Source organism: Larus michahellis, chromosome 11, assembly GCF_964199755.1.
Source record: "Larus michahellis chromosome 11, bLarMic1.1, whole genome shotgun sequence".
In the NCBI taxonomy this organism is placed as follows: domain Eukaryota; kingdom Metazoa; phylum Chordata; class Aves; order Charadriiformes; family Laridae; genus Larus; species Larus michahellis.
In genome coordinates this window covers 15,145,743-15,173,183 of record NC_133906.1, presented here as the reverse complement: position 1 = coordinate 15,173,183, position 27,441 = coordinate 15,145,743, and the positions used below count along the sequence as shown (strand labels likewise).

The 27,441-nt window shown below is 38.4% G+C and overlaps 1 protein-coding gene across 5 annotated transcripts; it reads right to left on the bottom strand.

The window, feature by feature from the left end:
- Positions 1 to 1,925: 1,925 nt before the first annotated feature.
- DDX46 (DEAD-box helicase 46) lies at positions 1,926 to 27,441 on the bottom strand. Of its 5 annotated transcripts, XR_012589541.1 has the most exons (25): positions 27,317 to 27,436; positions 24,641 to 24,829; positions 22,593 to 22,733; positions 20,579 to 20,696; positions 19,508 to 19,673; positions 19,067 to 19,218; positions 18,625 to 18,738; positions 17,319 to 17,484; positions 16,829 to 16,949; positions 16,299 to 16,474; positions 15,736 to 15,857; positions 14,846 to 14,924; positions 12,940 to 13,022; positions 12,035 to 12,199; positions 11,513 to 11,675; positions 10,496 to 10,689; positions 9,793 to 9,930; positions 8,989 to 9,138; positions 8,131 to 8,328; positions 7,310 to 7,528; positions 5,751 to 5,895; positions 5,000 to 5,073; positions 4,119 to 4,197; positions 2,844 to 3,033; positions 1,961 to 2,086 (listed from the first exon to the last, which is right to left on the bottom strand). XR_012589541.1 is itself a non-coding variant. In XM_074604364.1 (24 exons), the coding sequence occupies exons 1-23, from the start codon at positions 27,331 to 27,333 to the stop codon at positions 4,150 to 4,152; spliced, it is 3,138 nt and encodes a 1,045-aa protein (XP_074460465.1). In that variant the 5' UTR covers positions 27,334 to 27,436; the 3' UTR covers positions 1,926 to 2,086; positions 4,119 to 4,149. The 5 variants fall into 5 exon arrangements, 4 of the variants coding, with proteins under 4 accessions (XP_074460465.1, XP_074460464.1, XP_074460463.1 ...); XM_074604364.1 differs by lacking the exon at positions 2,844 to 3,033 and having other exon boundaries at positions 1,926 to 2,086; XM_074604363.1 differs by lacking the exon at positions 1,961 to 2,086 and having other exon boundaries at positions 2,231 to 3,033; positions 27,317 to 27,441.

The window sequence follows — 27,441 nt, the reverse complement described above, 5'->3', positions numbered from 1 at the left end:
CTAATTAATTTACCTCTGCTTATTCTGGTCTGCTTGACAATTTTGTATCTCTCAGTTTGATTAAAGAAAAATATTTAAATCTGTTTCAGATGAGAAGTCTCAGAGAAGCAATGTTTGGGTGGCAATCACTCAGACTAATGGTCATTTATTTAAAAACAATTGTTTCCACTGTCGCTAAAACCATGAAAACAAATCTTCCTGCCTAACCTTGTATAAACATTTTACAAAATGTACATTTTGGGACAAATTTGAGTCCAGCTGTGCGCCTTTTATCTTTACATTTTTAGGTTGCTCTCCGCCTCCACTCCCCCCATACAGCCACAGTTAGCTGGAAGCCAGAATTTCTTCTGCAAATGCCCCAGCTCTAAGAACACAAGCTTGTTTAAGCCGAGACCATATTTGGAAGAGATCTGGGTCAAGAAAAATAATCAAAGGAAAGAGCATTCCTGGAGCGTCACGTGAGGAGACCAGAACGCGCAGACGGGGCCCGGCGCTCAGGCTCGGGTACAGCGAGGGGCTGCGCACGACCTTCAGGCGAAACTTGCTGTGAGTCAGCTCGTGGCACCGGCTGGTTTTACACCAACCTGTGCTCCAAGAAGAAACTCGTCAGCCTATTTAAGGGCATTCAGGCAAATTTAGAAAAGGCTTTCTTAATAGAGGTCTTCAGCAAAGGCTTTCTTAATAGAAGTGTTCAGCAACACACCATCCGTCGTATGTGTCCATGGCAGAAAATTAAAAACTAATTCTGGGAAGCTACAGAGGCTCCGTTCTCACAGATACACGTACCTGCCTCTCTAACCCTGCCACTAGTTTCGCTGAAGTAACAGACATCTCTTACAAATGTAAACATGTCTGAAGGACTGAAATACCAAAGTGCATTCTCTCTTTCCCTGAGACTCTGGCATTCTTTTACTTATTATTTTAGGAAGACCCCAAATCCAGCCTTTAGTCTTTGTTTTACATGGGACTATTACAATTGCAGAATTTCAGTAAAGCTTTGCTTAAATATCTTTATTTTTTTGTCTTCCACTTGGAAGACTTGAGTGAGTAAAGCTTCTACAGATAGCGCTTTGAGCCTCAGAATCTTTTGTTCAATTAGCAGCCAAATGCACTTTGAATAAACTGCAATGCATTAACTGTACAAGTAAAATCTCAAGCAGCCAGGATGGGCAGCTACAGAAACATGCCATGCTGTGATCTACCCTGACTACATTTTGGTTACAACTTCTACAGCATAAAGACTAACATGTAAATTAGGTCTTAAGCTACCTATTTAACGAACCAAGGGTGGCAATGATGTGCAATACAGTTAGGATAGTATAAAATTCTGAACCATGATTGCACACATTTTTCATCTTGCTGTGAAGTATTTTTTTCCCCACCCAGAACATTGGATTTAGTCCTCATCTCCTGTTTTCCTGGCTAGGACACAGAGCAAAAACCTCTGCCTGTTTGCCCACTCCTGTACATACAGGGAGTAGCTTGATGTGCTGATACGAACCCGCTGGGGCCAGGACCTCAGAGCATCACCTCTCACCACCCCCACTGCATGATGACAACACTGCAGTACTGCGAAATGCAAGCAAAAACTCGCTCGTGACCCAGTATCAAATACTTATATCACTTATCCACCCAGAATACCGCTCTTTGCTCTAGCACTGAAAGCATAAGGCAACCTAGAAAGCTGGTAGCATATCATCTTGAGCGGATAACAGCACAAGCTCTGCTTATGTACATAAAAAAAAAAAAAAAAAAAGAGAAAGGAAAAAGAAAAAAAGAAATAGAGGACCCCTGTGATCTTCCAACTACTGGTGACAAGAATCTGTGCAGGGCAGATTCCCTGGAAAGCAGCCAAACTATGGTGTTTACAAAGATCTTGTCTATATCCATGGACACACTTGGAAAGCACTAAATATAACATTTTTCATTACTTAATTGTGTCTTCTCCGAACTTCTACTCTCATCTTGTTTCCACTCTTTTTTCCTTGTGTATTTGTTAATTTGAGTTTCTTCTCCTGTTTTCACGTGCCCAGACTCCTTCACTGCAACCTTCTTAACTGCGCCTGAGTTGCATCTCACTGCATTTCTAGCAGAAAAACACAAGGACTAGTTACTGTACACATCACCCTGCTCCAAAAAGTACAAAGTTAACTGCCACAGTAAAAAACGCAAAAGCAACGTAAGTGCAGAAAACAGATGAGCTATTCAGAAAGACAGTTTCTGAAAAATATACATTGAAATTATTTTTATTTTTGCTGGAATTTAAAAAACATAGGAATATTGACATTGCATTTAAAAACCCCAGGAAGTTAAAGATTATACATTGTTGCATCTCTGAAATCCAACAGTGCAAAGCTGGAAATCACAAAAATGTCTCCATCATGCCTTTTTTAGGAGATACCAATATATATACGAACATTTTGAAACAAGATTTTTAAAGAAGTGTCAGACTGTCCAAACTTGAAAGTGCTCTTCATTAAATACACCAAAATCTGCCACTCTGCTGGGGGGGACACTGTCAAAAGTTAGACAATTCAACAAACAAGTTGTATGAAATACATCAAAACCCAGTTCTTAACAGAAGGAAACCTGAATTATTTAAAGGGAGCCAAAGGGCTTTAGTTTGAGATTTCTGTTTTAAATTTTGAGAAGGGTTATTGTGTGTGCTGCTCCTCTTTGTTCTACTCAATGTATTAATATTGGCAAGTATTGTTGGTCTTATCCTAAACGTATACTATTAAGTTGGTATAATCATTACTTTCCTTTCCTGTATTGCAAATAAGGTACACTGACATTAGAGTAACAGACAGTTGTATGCAAACAGACACAGTCATTTAAATTACCTGAAATTGAGAAACACAAGTTGTGAATTTATACAGCCATGATGCAGGTTGTATGATTTGTCTTCACCAGGGTTAAAGCAGTATATACACAGCTGTTTTAAAATGACACATTTCTTCTCGATGTGTCAGGTAAGAAAAGCTTTCTACAAAAGTCCTTTTGAAAGTCATCATCTTGAAAGTCTCGCAGCGGCTAGAATGAGACGATTCAAATTGCTACTGCTCAGGCTCCAGATAAGTAGACAGCAAAGTTAAATGCTTAAGAGTAGTAAGTGTCCATCGTGAGTACTAATGGTTATGGGGATGAGACCTCAAAAAGAAAGGTCTTGCCTGTCCCAGTAGCTTATTGACTGCAATGATAGTCAATATTTGTGGGATTCACTCATAAATATCATTATTCATTTTTACTTAAAGCCATGTCCTAACAGTAACAAAGACGACAACCCTGGGGGAAAAAAATCACATTATATGTATATATAAGAACACTATAAAAAAGTGACAGTCGTATTTCATTACAAAAGAAGTTTCTCTTTTTTTTCTGAGAGTTTCTTTTTAAACTAAACAGGCTTTCATTCTTATGTCAGAGAATGAGGAAAAAAAAAAATCAAATCCTAAAATTCTGATGTTTAGAAAAAAAACCAGGAAAACTATTTTCATTCTACAAAACATTTCAGTTTACAAAAACCCCGAAGAGTTATTCTATTACCTGGATGATAAAGACAAAATGGGACATGAAAAGCGTAAGATCTTAAAACCAGACCTCAAGTATTTCTGGATAAAATTCTCTACTCTGATCACCGCAAGACTCTCTGACCTTAGGGGGACATTTGTACAGGGAATGAAGTGTGTGGAACCAGCCAGAGAGATGCTACGGATCAGGAGAAAATCCTGCCTTTATTTGGGTTTTATCATTTTTCCAGTATGAACTGATACGGTGTGAACCATCCCCACAATGTGAAGTGGGTACATTCTAACAATTTCCAACACAAATCCCAACATTGTTTAATTTACTTAACAGTATAGTCTGTCAGGAAAATTAAAATGTTTTATTTTATATTCTTTATGACAAAAAGTATATAAACTGCACTTTTAAATGAAATCATGCTCTGCCAAAACTGGTCTGCTTTAAGACTGATAACTGTAGTGGAGAGAATTAAGATGTTTCAGCAAGTATCAATTTTCTGTTAAAAAATGTCCGCAAGACAAAATAAAAAATTCTTAATTTACAATAAGCAGTGTAAACAGCAAAAACAACAGAAGCCACAAAGTTTCACGCACCAGCCACTGGCAGACAGATAACTCCAAAAACTCATAGAACTTTGTATCTTCCTTTGTTGGTTGGTTGGTATGAATTTTGCTGCAAATAAACGAGAGAATAATCACAGTTAAAAGTGAAAATGCATAAATGAATTGTAATAAGAGCCCCACTAATAATAAATCCAGATTACATGTGAATAAGCAGTTCCTTAGCAATCTCCTTCCTTTGGAAAACGTTTTTATGGGGAGGTCAACAATTTTGTAAAAGAAATGTAACTACCAATAATGGCTCAGCAGGGCAGGACCACTGGAATCGACTGCTGATTTGAAAGGCTACTTAAGCGAAAAAGCCAAAAAAAGACACCGGCAAGTCTTACGTAGTATCACTGGAAGTTATTCTAGAGAAAGCTGAGGCTTCTTCAACCAGAGAACTCAAAATAGTATTTCTCAAGACAATATCTTAATTTGTAAGAGTCTTAATTTGCAACAGAGTATGTTGAACACAGCTGATTATCAGCTGGGTATGCTGTAGAGCTACGGCAAAACAAATCTCTCAACACATATGAAATATTAAAATGAAGGGAATAATTCTTCTCCCCCCTGCCTGATGGTGCTGAAATTAGGAAACGTATTTGGGCCTAACTCTTTAAGGGGTCTTCAGTCAAAAAGCTCTGTTAATGCGTTATCTCCATCTGCTGGCTGGCTAACAGCCGTATGTCTGCCCGACTGAACACAGTAATATATTTTCTAGGCTGTTCACAATGAAACAGTGTTTTGGAGATCTATAGGCTCCAGTCCCTAATATTAATAAAAACATACGCCAGTGTCAACATTTGTAGAAATCAATTTCATAAAGCATAAATTAAGGCACTTTCCCTCTGCATTCTAGATATTCCACTCACCAATCTGATGAGCTCCTCTTTTATAAGTCGTGTGATTTCTGCCTTTGCTTTCTGTACAGCCAGTTCATTGGCACCTAAAGACAAAAAAACATTACCATCTTCAACACTTTCTATATGTCAAGCCTACAGAACAAACACTGCTGGCCATTTCCAGAAACACTGCAAAACTTGCTGAATTTCCTAACTATTTACTGAAGAAAACTCTAGTATTGTACAGACTGCCAGTTATCCTGTTTTCGGTTGTAAGAAAGATAATGAAAACAGACAGTCATAAGTGACGGTATTCAGAAATATCTGAAACTAGAGGTTTCTTTAAGGAAAATTCAACTTAATCATAATGAGATTTGCAAAGTTTTTGTAGTAGTTGATGTAATTCCTTATACCTTTAACAGCTAAAACCCACAATTCCATTTTCTTCCTTATTTCACACTGGCACAGACATCTTTGTGCTTATTCTGATTATTTTTTTTTCTTTTTTCCTTTTTGTCTCCACTAAACTGACTCCACACGTTTGCTGCCGTTCTGTGGCAGGTCAGTCTTCTCAGGAGCAGCATCTCTGTGATTCCCATTGATCATCTGACAAAGTGTATTAAGATAAACGACTGTTTCTTTAGTAATTATACTAATTTGCAAAGTAACGACAGTGGGTCTGTAACTGAGCACCCAGACACTGCGACTGTAGAGAATCCATGACTAATTACAAAACTAGAGTCATATCTTTCATTGAAACATTTCTAAAAAGAATACGTACTTTCTATAGCCAAATAAATCTTTCGTTCTCCTTCCTTGGGTTCTTTGCCTGGAGGGAAGTAAGTTCCTCTGATTGTAATAGCAGCTTCAGAATATTCACTGATTCTCTGCAGTGCTTCTTTGGAGGTAACTTTCCATCTGGCAGTCTACAAGGAAAGGGATAAGGGGAGGATCAACAATGAGAACGGCATCACACAAAATCGCAATCCAAAGGTTAGTTGACATTTTAGACAAAGAACATGAAGACTGCACTGTGAAAATCAGTCACGGCGCTCTGCTTTAAAAATGCAGATTGAAATTCTAGCCAGTTATTTTTTATACAAGTATATTTTTAAAAAATCTGCCTCTTGTGTCAGCAAGATAAAAAGTATGGAAGAAGGAGAAAAGAGAAAGGATGCATAGTACTATTGAAGCAAGAAGGCTAAAGATCTCCTGTTTTGCTACACTGAAAGTTTAAAACTTGTAATTTTTTCTTGTGATTTTCTGAAGCAGCACTCAAATATTTTATTTAGCACTTTTTGTACAGGAATAGACTTCAAGAGCAAACATATACTGTTAACAGCTGCAAGTACTTCCCTTTAAGAAAATAAATGCTATTTATTTCTACTCAGTTCATTGGTTAAAGACAAAAATAAGTAAACCTTAAAACCTCCATAAATAAATCCTAAGGAATAAACACTGCCGGTTGTTTTTCAGAACCCTGTACAAATTGTCCCAAATCTCTACAATATCCTCAAAAGTACTTTATTATGATAAATGCATCCCATTAATTTAGACAATGACATTACTAGAAAGTATCTAGTAGATTGTTGTAAGTTACTTGTAGATGGAGACAATATTTTTGTCGTGGTGAGCTCTGGCGTTCAAAGTTAGAGGACTCAAGACAAGACTGGAGAAGCTCACGCTGCCTTGGTGTGAAGGCAAAGCTTTGTACCTAGCAAGTGCATTCGTAAAGAGCTAGAAGGATCCTTAGCAAAATTATAAAATCTAGAACAGATTCTACGAATGAGAAACCACTTAGGATAAGAATTAAGGATTTCTAAGAGGGAAGGGTAATGAACTAATAAAACAACAACTTGATAAAATAAGGTGAACATGGGGAGAGCCTCAAAGACAAATACAAGGAATTTGTGCTTGATATTGTGGAATATAAACCGTCAGAATAACAGATGACGTAGACTACAGCAGCAATATTCTGAATGGCAAAAATACTCAGGTAATAAAAAAAGCAAAGAGCATTATCAGTCACACTAGTATGGCCTTTGAAATAAAATGCCAGACAGTGTCAAAGATTTGGATATGAAAGAAGTCAGTGGCAGAGGGTGAAAAGATTTTGTATGATAAGGAATATTTGCTTTTCTGATATTCTCTGGACTATGTCCAAAGCACTGCGTATCTGTAAGCTGAGAAGTAATCACAGATAATGTAGTAACTTCCATCAGGTATAATAACAAATAGAGACAAAAATATTTTATTGGTATAATCGTAGTCTAAGCTATGAAGATAGCCTTTGTTAAATAACGGTCATATACACTGGATTATAGCAAAATGGTTACTTGCCTGTGGGAAGTCATTGATCTCCAATTCTTCTTCATATCTCTTAAAGGATTCATTTTGTCCTCCATCTTGTTTCTCTTCCTCCTGCTTCTCTATGGGTACATAATTGAGCTTAGCATTGATTTTTTCAGCCAGCTGCTCTGCAATGGTCTTGGCAGATACAGTAGGAGCTTGAATTGTGCCTCCTCTCAGGATAGCATTTGTAGCCTGCTGCATCACATCCTGTAAAAAAAAAACCAAACAGGTCCGTGTTGAGAATAAGGCAGCCAAAAGAAGTCTTATAGAAACCAACATGGGTTTTGTTAAAGCTTTCTCTGTAATACAATCGTCCACTTAACACATACATTCTCCAAACTTCTCTTTCCTTCCTCTCAATAACTTCACACCTGCATAGAAAAGATCTTATTGGTCTGTTGTATTCAGCTCAAAATACCTTTGGACATCCAGACCACATTAACCTAACCCTAAATGGACTGTATATCACATGCTGAAGCAGACAAAGATGTCCTCCAACTCTGCTAAAGCTGACAGAACCTAATTGTGTAATTTTACCCATAATGAAGTAACTCTTTGACAGGGCGGACAAAGCATTTCCAGTTCTGTATTAAATCTTATTATCATATTAGCTCAATTACAAATCCTACAACTTCTAACCGAATTAGCCCAGCACAAATGAACTACATAATGCAGCATGTTATTATTAGTGTGCAGAAACACTAAATAAAATGGCAGCCACAGAACAAAGAACTGAACAGCCTTTGTGGGGGGGGAGGGGAGGGGGAAGACAAGAAAAAGAAAAAAAATTGCTCTGTAAAGAGCCTGACCTTAAAGTGGAAGGGCACCAATACTTGTGCTTCTGCTCCAAGATTCTTTTGGGCATTGATTCTCAAAGCCAATCTTTTCGCAATTTCCAATTTTTCTGCGTTTCCAGCTGATGGTGTAGGAGCATTTGATGTTCCCGGTGCTGCCATGTCTTTTACTCTTTTCTTTGAGTTGAACATGCTTTCAATTTGTTCATCGATCTAAAGAAAATAACAATTATTGGATCACTGCATTTACCATTAGATAACCTTATCATCCTAAAGAGAGAAAACACTAAGGTGCATTTTTAGTTTACATGCTTTTAAAGAAATAAATCTTGTATAGATGGCAGAGGCCTGCCCAGAACTACGACTCCACAAAGGGAACAGATGACCTAATAACCAGGAAAAAGTTTCAACATAGTGCTTACTTCCAAGGTCACGAAAAGGAGTCTAACAAACATTAAGAAAGGAATCTAATAAGGATTTAGAAATAGAAAAGACGACTAAGAATTTCTTTAAAACATTTTAAGTAAAAAAAAGTTTGCAATTGAGGGCAACCGTTCTATTTAACTTAAGCAAGATTAGTATTACAAAGAAGAGAATTTCTGTGTCATTTACGTAACTACATATATTAAGTATAAAATACCAGTAAGTCAGAAAGACTTTCAAGACCTTCACAGATCTTCATCTTCATAGCTATGTATTTTTTGTATCGAAGAATACAACAGATCTACTCAGGGAATTTAACTAAGGCAGTAGCGCAGGACATGAACTAACAAAAATCCATGCATTCTGCAACGTGTTAGGTAACCTACTGGGGAAAAAACCAAATACATTGGAAATTCTTAAGCAACTTAAATCTTATTTTCAGGTGCTTACATCAACAGCTGTATCTTCATCATCTGAATCTTGCAAGCCAAGAGCTGCTTTTTGTAGCTTCTTTCTTTCATTAGCCAAAGCCTGTTCTGTTTCATCAAATTTAAAACCTTTGCCAGAGAATCCACTGCTTTTCTTAATCAACTTCCCCTCCTGAAAAAAAAACATGCAGAAGTTTAAAATCCCAGTTCCAAGTGTCATAAGATAACAGAATTATACCAATAATTTTGAAGTTATTTATTTGAAATGAACAAATCCTAGCACATTTAGAAAGCTCTTCAAATTTAAAAACTGTCTCTTACAATGAAATGCAATTAAAAAAGCTACGTTAATTCAGCAGATAGAAACACTACGTTACTAGGATTTTCTGTACGTATACATTTTCAATGCTTTTCAAATGCAGTAAAAAAAAAAACCCTCCAGTTTTTATATTGGAAAAACTCTGAAGTCACTATTCTCAGCATGAGCAAAATCCTCTGATGGTGAGAGCTCTAGAAATAACAACACAAATTCTGTGAAAGAACTTAATTACCTTTTATGCGAACTTTGATAAAAGCCAAAGTGCCCTTATACAGTAGGCATTTCTCTATGACATACCAGATGACAATATTTAAATCCTCAAGAACAGCCTTGTAAATGACATTCAAGATCCCAACCCTGAAAACACTTACACACTTACCTAAGCACACATATGTGTTCTCAAGGAAGTCAGGGAGGTGACTCATGTATGTACACTGTACAGCTGGACCCACGTGCACAGACATTAAACCCAGACCAAAGCCCTCCACAGAAGAAAGAATTACTCACAGCCTTCTGTTGGTCTTTGAAGTCAGCCCAGAGCTTCTCCAAATCAGTAGGAATTGGATTCCCAGACAATTCCAAAGCCTTAATGATATCACCAGCATACCGTGCCTGGTCCTCCGTAATGAATGTGTACGCATACCCCTGGTCAAAATTAATTTAAAAGATAATAAAGAAAAATCTCTAAAGGCACTTTATCTCTAAATTTATTGAAGCACCCTTGTGCTGTTGTTCTGGTCAATAAAAGTAACCATGATATTAATGCATAAACTTTTTTTAGCAGGGTTGTAGAACGAATAACATGATTTCCCAGGAAGCTGATACAGAGGTAATCAACCACAGATGGCAGAAACTGAAGTCTTTCTTTTCAATCTTGTCATAGTTAAAAGTTTGGAAAATAAAATCTTATAAATTTAGTAGGGCACATTTCCAACAGTGAAAAACACACAACTTTTCAGCCACAAATGGGATTTAAAAGAACATTCATACATCAGAAGAACATGTAACTTCCAACTTTCACAGTGCTAAAATTCAGAGTACATTTTACACGACTCCTCAAAAACCGTAGATGCACTCTAAAGGAAAATCCTCTTCCCACCAATAACGTAAACTACTCCCTCTGCAGCTATTCCTTGGGAACACCTTGATCAAGCAATAAATAAGGAAAAATTTTCAGTAATAACCAAACGAGGCAATTAATTATACATACTTTATTGCCAGCTCGTCCAGTTCGGCCTGCTCGGTGCACATAATCTTCATAATGGTTGGGACAGCTATAATTGACCACCAGCATCAATTGTTTTACATCCAAGCCCCTTGCTGCTACAGATGTGGCCACCAGAAGTTTGCAAATTCCATTCTTGAAATCATTAATTATGCTGTCCCTATCATACTGATCAATACCTGCAAGAAAGCAGACAAAGCAGTTAACTATAAAGCTCTGCTTTGAGCCAAAAGAATTTGTACACAGGTCAAAACATCCTCCAACTTCAAATAACCGAAAGCCTAAGCAAATAAAATTACAATACATTATCTAGAATAATAAATCTCTTAGGCTATTATCCATAATAACAAAACTTTTAGTTTTTCCACTACAAAAAGATGTTTTCCCGTACCAAGATCCTCAAAAGTTTCTTTAATATGATTTTCTATTTGACTTCTTATATTCAATTGAGACCTCATCTGGAGGCTTTGTCTGTTCTCAAAAGGCAAGAGAAATCTCAGAAGAAGAAGAATATTTCTCCCTCTTCCATAGTTGCACTAAATGAATGTTGTTTTTTTACTTATTAGTTACTGTGATTTAAAAGCATTATATAGAGAAAGTCCTAAAACATTCCAGGATGGACCATATTCTAAAGAGATTTCCTCCTCTTGCTACTAAAGTACTTCTGTTAGATTACTACTTGATGGCAGAAAAGTGAAACAACAGCTGCTGTTATTGTGGAATCTCAAATAAAAATATCATATAATACTCCCCTAATGGCATTCACTACTCTACAATAGCAAGTAGTTAGTAATATTCCCTGAGAGGTGTTAACTCTCAGTCACAACCCTGTTGCACAGAGACATGATTCGGCATCTGATGACATCTCACAGGGAACAATAAAGAGTGATTACGGAAAACTATCATGTCTATTTCAAATTAAGAGACAAATATCTTCTGCAATTATAAAGCAAAACCCGCTTATGAAGAAATAATAATTGGTACTATACAGGAACAGATTACCTCCATGAAGAGACAAGCAAGGATAAGAGGCTCTCATTAAATCTTTCAACAACCCATCAGCGTGTTCTTGTTTATCTACAAATATGATAACCGATCCTTTCTCCTGATAGTGTCCCAGTAGCTCCAGTAACTTCAGAAACTTGTTCTCCTCTTCTATGACAATCTGGAAAAAGAGATACAAAAGCAAAGTAGAAAGAGTATAAATTATATCTTAAGTCATTAAACACATTAAGGGAGCATAAAAATAAAAATCAGGAACAGATGACTTTTTCAGGCTGTTTCCATAGCTAGTGGCAAAACTGCTGTTCAGATCAGTGGTATAAAACCAAGTTAAAAAAAAAGTTATCACATTGCATTTGCAAATTAGGGAGTTAGTTTATGTTTAGTTCATGTTTAATAAGGTAACTAAACTTCTAAAAATAAAAGCTCTGTGGGTGTATTGGTTTATATTAAATATTGCCAGAAATAATCTTTTGCAAGCAAATGAGAAGGTAGGCAAGGGAGATGATGTGTGATACTCACAACGTGTTGCTCCACATCAGAACAGACAACACTTCTGCCTCCAACCTGCACTTCTATCGGTTTACTTAGGATTCTCCGAGCTAGTGCCTCCATAGCTCTGGGAAAAGTAGCAGAGAACATGACAGTCTGACGATCAGGCCTGACGTTGTCTACAATGCGCATAACCTGGTTTAAGAGAACATTCCCCGTTAATACCCACAAGCTGTAATTGAACCTCATGCACGTACAGAGCTGTCATCTTTAAAGTTAAGTGGTATCTGCACTACATAGACTACAAAACACTTCTTTACAGATTTCCTCTTGGGACCTAGGAGCTGGCATTGGAAGACAGGCAAAATTTGCTGGATTTGAAAGGAAGCTTGAGTGGCAATAAGCAACATGACAACAGCCCAGCAGAAATCTTGACACGCAGCAGAAACCCTACAGCTCAAGAGAGAAAATAAAGGAATTTTCCTAGTTTTGGAGGACAATATAGCCTGATGACAACTGAAAGAGTCGTGGATGTCCAAAGATGACCGCAAGTAATTTGTCACCAGCATTTCCAACATTTTGTTCCTGTCTCCTGCACGACATTGCCAGGAGACATCAAAGACTTCATAAGCAGGCTACAACTACTCATATGACACCTGCATCAAGGGACTGCACAGGGCTACGGCATGGCCACAGGTATCCAAAACAAGTGTGTACGAAGAAAATATTATTTTAGAGAAAAATCTAAGCTATATAAAAATTTCTTGAAAACAAGCCCTGTGAAGATAACAGAAAAATTAGAGTCAGTTAAACTGTTGTCCATATGCAGCACATCTTTTTGACACTCATTGGCAGTGTAATAATAACGTAGCATTGCAAAATATTTAAAGTGGAAAATAACATCTTGTGGCAATATCACTCATATCATTAATTACCTGAGGCTCAAAACCCATGTCAAACATTCTGTCTGCTTCGTCAAGTACAACATACGTGACTCTACGGAGATTTGTCACCCGACCTGCGAAAGGAGAGGAAAAAACACATGGGAAACAAAATCAAATGGAAATCTAGTTTCCCTCAGGAATAATTTTTTAAAAAAATGTTATATAGTCTCACTATCTTCTAAGTGACATTAATTATTTTTTTAAAAAAATTCACTAAATGTGAATTTTAATGTTCTCATTTTAATCACGTATACATTCTGGGAAACGTGTAAGTATGCACAAGGCCCTTTATTTTGTCAAACTCTTCTCTTGCATACCATCATAGGGCCAGAAGAACCTGTAAAATTCAGAAAACTGCCCTCGCCAAAACACATCATAAAACTAAGACTGAGATGAAGCAAGGAGCCACATCAGCCATTATCTGACAGCGCCACCTAGAAAAAAACATATTAGAGATTACAGCGCATGTGTGGAAGGCAAAGTCCAGTGCTAACTGTTGCAGCCTCAGAAAAACTCCTTTTATACATATAATCTGTAATGCTTCCTTGGAGCTAGAAATAACTATTTGAGGATAATCATACTAATTCTAGGTAACTGCTAGTAATATGCATAAAACAGAGTAAGCAGTCTTTTCAAAATGAATATATAAAGATGAAAACCTACCCAGTAACACTACTAAATTTAAAATTAAGAACCACCCCAAACTCTGGGACAGCTGGAAACAAAATAAGCAAGTTGTGTATCTGTGAACATTTTGAAATTATGATGGACAAGATAATTATCACCCTTCCCAAACAAATAGCTAAGAGAATCCCTTTCAGGGGAAGGATTTAACTCAAGGATGTAAAAACCATATTCTCAAACGCTATAAACATGTGAACACATTCAGTTCCAAACAACAGTGGAGTGACAGTGTGAAATGCTCTCAGAATGGAACAGATTTTTCACATTTTTTACAACTATCACTCAGACTTGTGCCTATCAAACTACAGTAGAATTCGGTCCTTTCAGCTTCAGCAAATTGTAGCCGAATCCTCAAATTATTTTTTAGAGATTTAGCGCTGCATTTTTTTTTTTTAAGATATGGAATTCATACTTAAGGAACAAAATAAATATTTCTTAAAATCTACATATCTATTTAACATCTTAACACTTTCATCCCCAAATAATAACTTTGTAAAATTACTTGGGAACAGCATTAATGTACCTACCTTTGATGATTTAAGTCTTGGAAGCCCAGTTCTATATGTCTTGAAGGTACTTTTTCCACAGAAGTTAAATAATGTCAACAGTTTAGTAGAGGTTTTGATGTGGAATAATTTAATAATAAAACTTTATCTAATAAGCATGCAATGGTTACACTAGGACAAAACCTCTTAAAGCTGCAGTGGCTCAGTTTAATCAATCTGAATATTTGATGTAAGGTCAGTTCTTTTACTTTTGAACAGTTATTTAGGGAGGGCTTCTTAGTCTGTTGTGTTTTTTAAAACCAACAGATAAAGGCAGAGTCAGAGACCCTTAAGTAACAGTGGGTAACTGCTGAGCTATGCTAGCAATAATAAAAGATCAACAGGCAGACAAAATAAACGACTGTTACATATACCTTTATCTAAATGACTTGAAGTTAAAAAATTTGGACCAGCACATTTTAACAATGATAAACATTCTCAGAAACTCTTCAAGAATGTAGTATTTCCTGTCCTCCCCCAAAAAGTCAAACCAATATGTGTTTAAACCTATTATTAGTGCTATATATTCTCAATAGCTAGACAGTGCAGCCTGAAGAGATATAAGAAAATTCCATAAGACCATTTATCAAAATACATGATCTTTTGAATTTGTTAGAATTACACAACAAATATAAAAAATTCTCCATAGGAAAAGGTTTTCTACTCACCATTGTTAGCTGCTAACATGTCAATCATACGCCCAGGTGTGCAAACAATAATTTCAGCACCTCTTTTGAGTTCAGCTATCTGATTTTTAAAAATAGTAAAAAAAATATTAGAATGGGGTTTTTTTTGCTTTTTTTGTTTGTTTGTTTTTTTAAAAAACACAACATGTATCACCTTGCAAAAAAGAAAACAACACACACTGTAATACAGCTGTTCTACTAATGTAAATCTATGTAAAGATTTTACTTGGCAATTTCTTTAAGTCTTTGGAAAACTTTGCTTTCCAAAAGAGTAACTTCTGACAAGCTAAGTTACTACCACTTGAAGCAGTTATAATGGTGATGTGACTTTTATACGGTTAAGGGCCTATAAGAAATGTTATATCAGGGACAACTGATACTAAATAAACCGTGTTCCATCACAGAAATTCAAAGTCCTGTTGATTCCAGAAGCCAGGCAGGTGGGGAGGGCAGACTTGAAATTAATTTCTAAATGACTCTAACATGCAATATGTGATAATGCAATAAATCAAAGTTAACATTTTCTGGCTTTTGTTATCTTGAGGTGAACCCTCATAAAAATATAGCTTCTCAATAACATTCAAACTATCACATTCCACTAATAGCTTAATTACTGCCATTCTCAGTATATAGATAAAAAGAAACAGTCTGAAACTTTCAAGGACCATATTTGAGAATTTTCAAGAAGATCAGTACGTTTAAAGCTAAGTTACATGCAAATGCTTAAGCTTTTGCATTACTACCATTCATACAGCGAAAATCCATCACGAAGGCTTTATGGAAAAGAGAAGGAACTAAATTCACTGCAAAAGTGACATTAACTAACATTAAGTTCAAGAGTTATTTGACAATAAGCTATGTCTTTTGCGTACCTGTTCACTGATTCCTGTTCCTCCATAGACACACACAACTCGAAGTCCAAGTGTCTTTGAGAATTTCTTGCACTCCTTGGTAATCTGCAAAGCCAACTCACGAGTAGGTGTCATAATGACAGCTGAAAAGCAAAGCATTTTCATCATACATTGTAACATAAGAGACGTTGTTATTTATACAACAAAAATTCATCTTTGGTAATGATGTTTACAGCAATTTACTTATATGTATTTTTAAAAACGTAGTTTCATGAAAAAGAGAATGAAGACAGTATGAGAATGGAGTAGAAATCTGGTCAAAGTTTCAAATCAAGAGTAACATCTCCCTTCCAGATATATGGACATTCAAGTGCTCTTGAAACAACGTTAGACAGCACAGTGGTCCCAAACATCACTAAACAGCATGGTGATCATTAACTAAATTTTTAAAAGTCACTCATTAATGGACATTAGTAAGTAAGCATTCCCCCCTATAACCAAGAGAAGAACTGAAGACCATTCTAAATCATATGCTTGAGGTTTTATTTATTTAAATAGCAATTTTGAAAATAAAAGCTTTGTACCTATGGGACCTTCTCCTTCTTCTAATGCTCTCTGATCCATAATGTGTCTGAACATGGGCAACAAAAATGCAATAGTTTTTCCGCTTCCTGTTTTAGCAATGCCAATCAAGTCACGTCCATTCATAATTGCTGGGATGGCCTGGGTTTGAATGGGAGTGGGCTTTTCATAGCCATGTCTTAAAGAGAGGGGAAAAAAGATATTTCAAGAACAAAATCAGGTTTGACAGATGTGAATCACAGTGTCATGCTGGAAAAAATTTGCATATTCATATTTACATATATATATATCAGTGCCAATCAAAAACTACAGTATAAAAACAAGCAGCAAACACGTGATCAAATGGCAGAAGGACTAGTTTGTAACTATATTTCAATACCAAGTGATAAACACTCTGATGACGGTATACGTGACATCTACAAACATGGGCATGTTGCATTATACAATGAAGAAAAAGGTTTTTCTCATAAATATATGACTCAACACAGTGAACAAAATCAAGCCTGATACAGTTCATAAAGTGCTTGCTTACTTTTTGAGGGCAGTGAGAATCTTCATGGAAATACCACACTGTACCCAGGTTTTTATTGGTTTAGGGCAGCCTTTTCCCTTGACTGTAATTCCCTCCAACTCCAGCCTGTACACATTCACCTCTGAAATAGAGTTTGCATTACAACACAGTCAAACTTGACATTTCTCTACTACCTTGAACAAAATATTCCTGATGCGTCCCTGAATATGAGATACTAATTTTATCACCACTATAAAAACAGCTTTTAGTTTGTTACACATAAACACAGGAGGTAGATGGAAAGGACTCAGATAAATTTTTTCATCAAACCTCCTAGATATTTATATGAAGTTATCAATAGTAGTGATCTCAATAATTCAGTGTTTTTCTATATGAAGTTGCTCCAAATGCTTTTTATATTCCAAAAGAATTTGCTGTTTCTTTGCACATCAAAATCCATCACTCCTTTCTTTAATAGTACCCAAGGTATTCTGGTTGTGTTTGTCCTTACCTTCTTGAGTCATTTTAGCTAGTTCTGGTACTTCAACATAGAAGTTTTTCCTGAAAGGTTCATATTCTATCTTTCCATGATCCACTGGTTCTAGCAGCTTTCTCTGCTTGGTCTGATAGCCAGTCAGGGCAGTCTGAAGATCAACTTCCTCCTCTTCTGAGGAATACTGTATAGATTATAATTTGTGTGTAAATTAGTGTGAATGGTATTCTGAGAGGCTCTGGTTTTTCATTTCTAGAGAAACTTTACTCAGAAGCAACAGTTACTCCTTATCCTTTCAGACTAGATACTGAAAACCCACTCTCAGTTTGAGAGTCCCAACTATTCTTTGATCTATTTCTTTTATGTTTCTCCCAAACCTTAACTTTCCGTATCACCTTCTTGACTTTATGAGTATTAACTAGACCAACCTTGTAATCATTTAGAAATAATCACTGCCATACAATAGAAAGAGGAAAATACTAAGGCAAAAATCCCCACTACATTCAATAGACAGCATACCACTGATTTGCATCCCACTGCAGTCACAGTTCCAACGGAGAGGGCAGCTTAGAGTTATCTAACTGTACCACCTCTTCCTACTAAAACATATTTGTTATTTACTGGTTGAGGGTGCTGCCTACTAGAACACATGTCTTGGCATAGCGTTTTGTAGCCCTAGGCAGAATCGAGCTCCTTTCTACTGTTCCCTTAACTGTAAAATGAAAACATCTACCTCATTTGTGCTAAAAGAGACGTCTCATTATGATTTATGAAGTGTTTTGAGATCCATAACTTACAGGTGTTTTGGAAATTAATATATTTATACTTACAAATAAATTCAGCAGAAATGTAACACACAAACTCCATTTTTTTTCAGATTAGATACACGTGACTGAACATGCAGACTGAGCAGCTGCACACATAAACACTATACTAGCTCATGGGTCATTCACACATGGGATCACCAGGAATGCCTGCCCAATTTCAGTAATGTGAACTGAACGCACACTACATGTGACATACACCAGCCCAGTCACATTAATAACAATGACAAAGCCAGACAACCTGATGCACTCATTCAGTTCCCATCTGTATAACACTGCCTCTGAACAATAGAGCTGCGAAGGAGATTTCTGAAAAAAAACAGTACAAGTAACAAGAAGGTGCGCAAAACGATAAATCTTGTGAAGATGGTTCTGCAAATTAAACAACTAAATGTTTATCTCCTAGGAGATGGAAAAATCCCAGGACTATACTCATTCTCATGTCCCTTATAAGAAGCACATTGCCTTTTCATAGTAGAAATACAAGACACTTCCATTACCTCCATTGCATCTTGGTCGTTCTCCATGAGCTCCCCTTTCTTCTTTTCTGACTCTGCAGCTGCCTTTTTGGTTGTCACCACGGTTACTACTTTGGTAACAGTTGGTCCGGATTTCTACAAAGAACAGTTAAGAAAAATTATTGCGCTATCATATAAAACAAAAAAACATGCTGCATAAAATATATAGAATATTTATACTTCTGAATGCATTATACTGTTGGGTTTTTTTCCCCACTTACTTCAGCAAAATTTTATCAGAATAATGCTTGATAAAACAGCTTGATAAAAACACCAGGCAATAAAAGCTAAGGCAACCAGACATTAAGCACATCTAACTTCTTGCTTTTTTGCACCTTCCCTCCTTTTTTCCCAAAGCCATTTTGATATTAAAACAGAAAGCTATTTTTAAAAGACAAAGATAAGAAATTTTAAGCGATTTTACCTTTTCACTCCCACCTCCACCTTTCACACTTCTCATATTAAACTTCTTGACCTCTTCTTTTACTTCTTCCATATAAGCATCCAAAGGATCTAACTCTTCATCTTCAACCTCATTGCCTTCTTTTTCTCCTTCTGCAGTTTCCTCTTCATCATCTAATACAAGCAAGAAAGATGAGAATGAGACAGGGAAAGATAAAAGTGCTCACGTGTGTTATTAGTCTACCCAAATAATTACAGTCCAGTTTTATGACTATAAAATTTTTCATCATACAGATCTCTCCAGTTTGTTAATCTCAATTGTATCTCATTTGAAGCCATGACCAGATTTAAGCCTTTGTTATTCTATAGTTCACATTCTGAAGAGTAATTAAATGCTTTAATGTTATGAAAATATTATTAGGAACAAAAGTATTTTAACTGTTATATATAAAACGTTAAATACCATCATCATCTTCTAAACTCCATTTTTTCCCCTGTTTCATCTCTTCAATTTCTTTTTTCAGTTCTCCTATGTTTTCCATAGCCTTCTTGCGTTGTTCTTCCCTCCATTTCTCCACTCTTTCTTTTCGTTTTCTCATCTCTTCTTCTAGTTTGTTCTGATCAAAATTCTATGATAAAAACCAAGCAAATAGTGACAACTAATGGCCACTGGCTTTAGCCTATGCTTCTTCAAACAAACATAACTGTTGTGTGAGCGTGCCATGAAAGACTGGACATCCACAAACTTATCACAACAGAAGCAAATGAAAAATACTAACATCAACTATAACATTTTCAAATAAGAAATGCAGTTAACTATTTTATTTTTCATGATAGTAGCTGCCATATTATTTTTAAGATAATAGCAAATGAAACTTTCCTTTATTTACTAGAAAAAAATATTGTAGCTCACACCAGCAAGTTTCAACTCATTTTAGCCCTTAATCCATAAAAGACTAAAGAATAATCACATTACCCTGTACTTCCAGAAGTCCTTCTAGTACAAAAGCCTGTGACTGACTGATGCCTGGGGAGCTCTCACTGACCGTGCAGCCACTATTAACAACGGAGGGTTAGTAACAACGTGCTGTTTAGACCAGTTAGCTAAACTGCTAGTTTGGGAATTCTTCCTCTAGATACATCTTTTTATGTCACAGAACAAGGCAAAGTGAGCTTCCCTCTCCCTTTGTTCTTTGATTCCTGGCTGGGTCCAGAGGCCCCCCCCAAAAAAAAAAAATTCAGCTCCTTTATTGATAACCAATATGTGAAAAATGAGCGATCCTTCACATTTGTCTGCGGTTTGCGGTGTAAGCAGTTCCAGATCTTGAATTGAGAAGAATATTTCTTACGCCAAGAACTGGGAGCATATCCCATGACAGGGGTCTGTGTTACTGAAGAGAATACTCTCTCATTCAGTGGGGACTTTTTCCAGCTCTAAGGACAGGTTTTATTTTGTTAATATAGTGATCTGTGGCTAACTTAATTCCTGGTTTAAGTTCTATCTTTTAAATTTATAAGCGTTAAAAGCTTCTACCTCAGTGGCCACAGTATTTGTGGTAGCATCTTTATCCTTCTCTTCTTCTTTGTCATCTTTGTCTTTTTTCTTTTCTTTGGAAACTTCAACACCTTCTGTCTTTTCTTTAGATCTTGATCTGAAAGGTAAGATCAAACATTTCTTAGAACATTACAGCTTTTCTCAGGGGGAGGATACACATGAGCTGGATAGAGACAGAACTATCAACACCCTGTACAGGTTTATGTTTTCAAATACCTTACAAAGCACACTGCCTCCCAGAGAATCTTTCCATTTAATGGTTTAATCTTTCCAATTATATTCTCTTCAACTACCAGAAATGTAGAATCTATTGCAATCCACCAATTCACATCCTTTGGTTCTGGTCTTCTCATTTCTTTACAGAAGGAAGTTGCAAACTTCATTTCCAGAACACTTTCAATTGATACTCTAGTGCTTCTGCAGTTTATTTTACACCTCCTTGAAGACTGCAGTTAGAAAAGGGATACTAAAAATTTCCTGTTTGTTGAATTTCTAGAGAAAGGTAAAGTGATCTAGCATCTTGCCATGGAAGTGTGAACGTTCCCCTGGGCATACAGTACTGACTGAAAGACATAAACACACTTCTCCCTGGGAAAAGCTACTCATGTAACTCAAATGTAACGTGCAGCATTGCATTTAATACAAAACCCATTTATCACAGATTTTTATTATCCTTACTTGCTTCCACTTAAAAAAAAAAAAAACAAAGAAAAAAAAATGCATCCAAACCAAACATGTTCTAACTCATGATAATAAATGTAAAATTGACTTTAGCCAATTAAGTCTCATTAAGCCTTTTTTAATTGGGGTGCTCTAATACAAACTATGTGCTTATTCCGAAGTATTTTGAGAGTCCAGCTTCTCACAATTTCTAGATTTGTCATCAACCTGCTTATTCTTTATACAGACTGCTGTGACAACTTACGAACTTCCCACTCATTTTACAGTATAACATGATTATATGCGGTTTGTAATTATATCTGAAAATTCCATTAAAATATATTTAAAAGAACCTGTATAAGTTTTTACACATTTCTAAAGTCAACATCTAAAAGAGTTCAAGGTTCATCTCTTTACTAAGTCTATTTACTAGACAGTTCATTCGACTGCAAACCCCTAAGACTAGTACTTGTCAAATCCGTATTGATAGCAGCAATAAGCACAATCACAGAATTAAACACACAGCAGAAAAACAAGTGGTGTCTTTACCAAAGCAAATTCTTGAGCTTCTCTGAAGTGTTACACTATATATTTTACTTTTGTGCACAAATATAATTTAAAAAAACAGATTCGAAACTTTATTGGCTTACATTCTTTAGACCACCTTTTGTGTAAAGAATGGAGGAAACATTGAACTCAGGTACAATCAGTGGCACTTACAACAGTTTATAAATTCCTGTTCTAGATGTCACCACGACGCCATTTATAGATCCCCTGCTGCTATCCTAGTCACATTTTTCAAAAGCCCTGTGTGTTTCCAAAGAAATAACGTGCTTTATCTGAGAAAGAAAATGATACAGCGTATCACTGAGAACACTGCATTGGAGAAAATCTGGTAACTAAAACTTACTGTTCTCTAGTAACTTATAAGTTTAAAGAAAGCTATGCTTTAACATAATGCCTGTGCTAGAGTGCACCTGTACTTTATTAATTTGGGCATACATGCTGGGACACAAAACATTACTTATTGATACTGGAACCCAAGACAACAATGAAGCACTACAAAACTTTCAGAATGAAGTTCAGTCTTAACTTTAAAGTGAACTGCTTTTTTTAGCTGCCACAACTTGGATCTTTTTCTTTTACAGAAACATTCTCACAACAAACTGCATTAGACACATTAAGCAATGGGAAAAGATCATAACAGAACACTGACATAATATCCTCCTTGTTCTACAAACCAAAGCTTTGCCTGATGATTCCCTCCATGCTACCAATAGGTTTATGGTATTTTGTCACTATGACATTGACTGTAATTAGAGAATGCAAATACCTGTTTTCTGTTTTCCTGTTCTTGCTTGGACTGGAGGATCGAGACCGTCTACCTCTACTTCTGCTTCTAGAGCGCCTCCTCTCTCGGCTCCGGGATCTTCTTCTTTCTCGGCTCCGTTCCCTTTCTCTACTTCTTGAACGTCTGCCACAGAACAAAATTGTATTTATTTAGCACATGATGACAGTATAATTTTAGCCTGCTACTGAGGAACAGGTTGTAAAGGAGGCAAGGGGGAAGGTCGGGAGAGAGGAAGACTTTCCCTTAGTTGAGGAGGACCAGGTCAGAGACCACTTGGCCAAGCTGGACATTCATAAATCCATGGGCCCTGACGGGATGCACCCGTGAGTGCTGAGAGAGCTGGCAGATGTTATCGCTAGACCGCTCTCCATTGTCTTTGCAAGGTCATGGGGAACAGGAGAGGTGCCTGAGGACTGGAGGAAGGCTGACATCACTCCAATCTTCAAAAAAGGCAAGAAGGAGGACCCAGGGAACTACAGGCTGGTTAGTCTCACCTCTGTCCCTGGGAAGGTAATGGAGCGACTCATTCTGGATGTTGTCTCCAAACACGTAGAGGAACAGGAAGTTATTGGAAGTGGTCAGCATGGATTTACCAAGGGCAAATCATGCCTGACCAATCTGATAGCTTTCTATGATGTTATAACGGGTTGGCTGGATGAGGGGAGAGCCGTAGATGTCATCTACCTTGACCTTAGCAAGGCTTTTGACACTGTCTCCCATAACATCCTCATTAGGAAGCTGAGGAAGTATGGGCTAGATGAGGTGACAGTGAGGTGGATCGAGAGCTGGCTGAGTGACAGAACTCAGAGGGTTGTGATCAGCGGCACAGAGTCCAGTTGGAGGCCTGTAACCAGTGGTGTCCCTCAGGGGTCAATACTTGGACCAATTTTGTTCAATATATTCATTAATGACCTAGATGAGGGGACAGAGTGTATCCTCAGCAAGTCTGCTGATGATACCAAGCTGGGAGGGGTGGCCGACACTCCAGAGGGCCGTGCTGCCATCCAGCGTGACCTGGACAGGCTGGAGAGCTGGGCAGAGAAGAACCTAATGAGGTTCAACAAAAGCAAGTGTAGGGTCCTGCACCTGGGAAGGAAGAATGCCAAACACCAGTATATGTTAGGGGTGGACATGCTGGGAAGCAGCTCTGAGGAGAAGGACCTGGGGGTCCTGGTAGACAGCAAGTTATCCATGAGCCAGCAGTGTGCCCTTGTCGCCAAGAAGGCCAATGGCATCCTGGGCTGCATAGGGAAGACTGTGGCCAGTAGGTCGAGGGAGGTCATTCTCCCCCCCTACTCTGCACTGGTGAGGCCACAACTGGAGTACTGTGTCCAGTTTTGGGCTCCCCAGTTCAAGAGGGACAGGGAACTACTGGAGCGAGTCCAGCGTAGGGCAACCAAGATGATTATGGGACTGGAGCACCTCCCTTATGAGGAAAGGCTGAAAGAGCTGGGACTCTTTAGCCTGGAGAAGAGAAGATTGAGGGGGGACCTGATTAATGTTTACAAGTATCTAAAGGGTGGGTTTAAGGAGGACGGAGCCAGGCTCTTTTCAATGGTTCCCAGTGACAGGACAAGGGGCAATGGGCACAAGCTAGAACATAGGAAGTTCCGTTCAAATACATGGAAAAAATTCTTTACAGTGAGGGTGACAGAGCACTGGAACAGGCTGCCCAGGGAGGTTGTGGAGTCCCCTTCTCTGGAGATTTTCAAGACCCGCCTGGATGCAGCCCTGAGGGATGTGCTTTAGGCAATCCTGCTCTAGCAGGGGAGTTGGACTAGATGATCTCTAGAGGTCCCTTCCAACTCTGAAGATTCCGTGATTCCGTAAAAGGAATCCAACAATCATCAAGATCACTAAGAGCTTACAAAGTCCAGCACCAGCAGGTAGAAACCATTTAATAAGCAAAAACGTTAAGGATAGTAAAATCTATCACAAACAACAGCAAAGTAACTAATTACAGTGGAAGAACATCAATATTCAGATATCAGGCATTTTTATCTACTTTGATTGGAATTGATAAATCATACCTTTGACGCTTTCTGTCACGCGATCGAGACCTTCTCTTGTCCCTACTGCGTGACCTCTCACGTCTACGTTCTCGATCTCTACTTCTAGAGCGTCTGTCTTCTCCACGTTTTCCTCTTTTGTCAGATGGAGAACGACTTCTGGAACGGCTACCAGAGCGTCCACGTGACGCAGAGCGCTTTCGATAATGCCTGCATCGTAAATTCACAAAAAAAGATGAACATGAGCGTAAGAACAATTTACAGTTACAGGATATTTGTTATATTTAGGTGGACAGGCCAAAAAGAATTATCTTAAATTTTTGGACTTTTCAAATTTCTAAACTTTTGTTATCATCTTGCCAAACTGATTAATATATGCATACTCCTAACAACACTGAAATTAGAGGGATTACTTGGTCATATTTTTGTTTTGGTTTTCAGGTACTACTATAAGTACATCATGTGAACACTAGAACATCAAGAACAATTTCCTTTTTAGAAATCCACCCATTTCCATTATACATAGGAAAAGACAAAGACTCTCTGAAACTATCTCAAAATCAAACAAATAAAATTGTTCTTTGTTGATTTTTATACAACATATAACTTTTATTCAGGTAAGCTAGGTAAATGATACCTCTGCTCAATGGAAAAGCTGTAAAACTGCAATTAAAGAAACATAAAACCCTGAGGATATGTGACACAGCGACAGCCAATGCCTTTATGATGCTGACATCAAAAGAAATTCTGTAACACCATTGAACATCACAACAGATGCTTTAAAAAGTTAGCAAGGCTTGAGGGGGTGTGCGTGATGGAGATAGGAGTCTCCTTTTCTCCCCTCATTAATGCTCTCTTATCCCAACCACACTGTGGGAGAGAGAAGGGCTAGGAATTCTCTAGGACACTCTTCAGATGAGAGTACAAGTCACAGAGGGACTTGACTACGACCATCTCCTCTTCCTCCAATTCCTGATTTTCAGTCACCCCGCCAGAATAATTCCCTCGTTCACCCTCCTGTAGCCCAGGACCCCCAGACGCTTTCTCCTGACGAGCCTAGCAGCCAGGCTTGGGAAGCAGGAAGAAGCAGAGAAGACAAGACCAGAAGCCCCCCACGTCCTTCTTTCCCTTCCGTCATTGCCAGGCAGGGTTGTATTACAACAGTATAGGCACTAAAAATAACATAGTTTATTTCAGCACTTCGGTATACTCAGGTACCATGTACATTTGGAATCAGTACAGTAGCAGCATGATATCCATATACAGCCCATCAGCAGTATAACTGAATGCAAAGAACATCTGTCAGCTTTAGATATCTCCAGTTCCTTTCCCATTTCTGTCACAAAATGCCACAGGATCTGTTCCATAATTCCCCCCTTTTCTAAACTTCGCATTTTAGAAAACTAAAATTTTTATTTTTTTAGTTTTTTTTCTATGGTGTACAATAAAGCTAAGTATATGATTTCAGGCTTCAAAAGCCCTAGCCTGATGAACGTTTATTTACATCAACTCCAACATGTCCAGCCCACCACACCCGGCATGCACTCCCACCCTCTTACCTCTTCTTCACTTCTAAAACTTTTTGCAGGTATTAAAATAGATAATTAACATGAATTTAAACCCACTTTTAACATTATTTTTAGCCCAAACAGACAAAACTTGTCATTATCAGAAGAAAAGCTGTGCTGTGATAAGCAAGGGAGTCCTGCTGGCTTGAGTGCCAGCTGTTTGGCGTTCAGTTCCCAGATTTTACAGCTGGAGTCCCTAACGGTGTCCTGCTGGCAACAACTGCTGCCCCAGCTAGTCTGAAACTAATTTAGGCACATCCGTGGGAGAACCCTGCTTTTCACCGAATCACTAATTTGAACTCAAGGCAGTTGTTAAAATTTCAACTCATCTGCCTCTCTCGGTATAGATCTCACTTACGGATCTAGGTAACTGTTACAGGGTAGGGATAACTGCACGCGAGGACTACTGTGTCACGGTTCTAGTGTCAAAATCTGATGGTTATATTAAACTAGGAGACAGAGACACGTGCAAATTAAGGAGCTGGTTTAAAGCCTGCAAAGTGTCGTCAGCTCCAAACCACCTGGCAGCACGGCTCCACCTGAGCCAAAGTACACGCTGACATTACTGCCGAGTCGGTTCCACCTGATCAGGGTGTTTATATCAGCTACAGGAGGACAAAAGATATGTGATCCTGCACAAACTTAGATACAAACAAAAAAAAAAACTAATCCAGAAGAAAAAAAACAACAAACAATCAAACAACAAAAATCAAAGGCTAGCCAGATAATTATGTCATTGCGATTATTTCAAAACAAGCCAGCCGAGGCCCGGTGGGCTCGGAGCGGCTCAGGGGGTCGCGCCCGTCGGCCCCGGCCCCTCAGACCCAACACCAGGCACCGCAGCCGGGCCCGGACGCTCCTCGGGGCCCGGCAGCTCCCCGGGGGAGCGCGGACCCTCCTCGGATGGGCCCCTAAAGCCCGTCCCGGAGCCCCGAGCCACGTAGCCCTGCCTTCAGAGCCAGTCCCTCGCTCCGGCGCCGCGCCTGGCCCCGGGGCCTGCCGTGCGGCCCTCAGCGTACCCGCCGCCGCCCTTTGTTCCCCCCACACGCAGCCACCCGCACCGCGCCGCAACCCGAGGCAGCAGCGAGCCCCGGCCGAACGGCAGCGGCGGCGCCTGGGCTGCCCTCACCTGGACTCCCGGCCCATGGCGGCAGCAGCGCGGGGCCCTACGCTAGACGGCGGCGGCCATTCCGCGCCTCAGCGCCCGGGACGACGAGAGGCGCGGCGGGAAGCTGCGCCTCCCCGCCACTTCCT

Coding starts and splice junctions, on each gene's coding strand:
- DDX46 (XM_074604363.1), bottom strand. Junction 20,697..22,592: donor AACAGGAAAACAGAAAACAG/GTATTTGCATTC, acceptor CTTACCTTTCAG/ATCAAGATCTAAAGAAAAGA. Junction 17,485..18,624: donor ACGACCAAGATGCAATGGAG/GTAATGGAAGTG, acceptor TAATCTATACAG/TATTCCTCAGAAGAGGAGGA.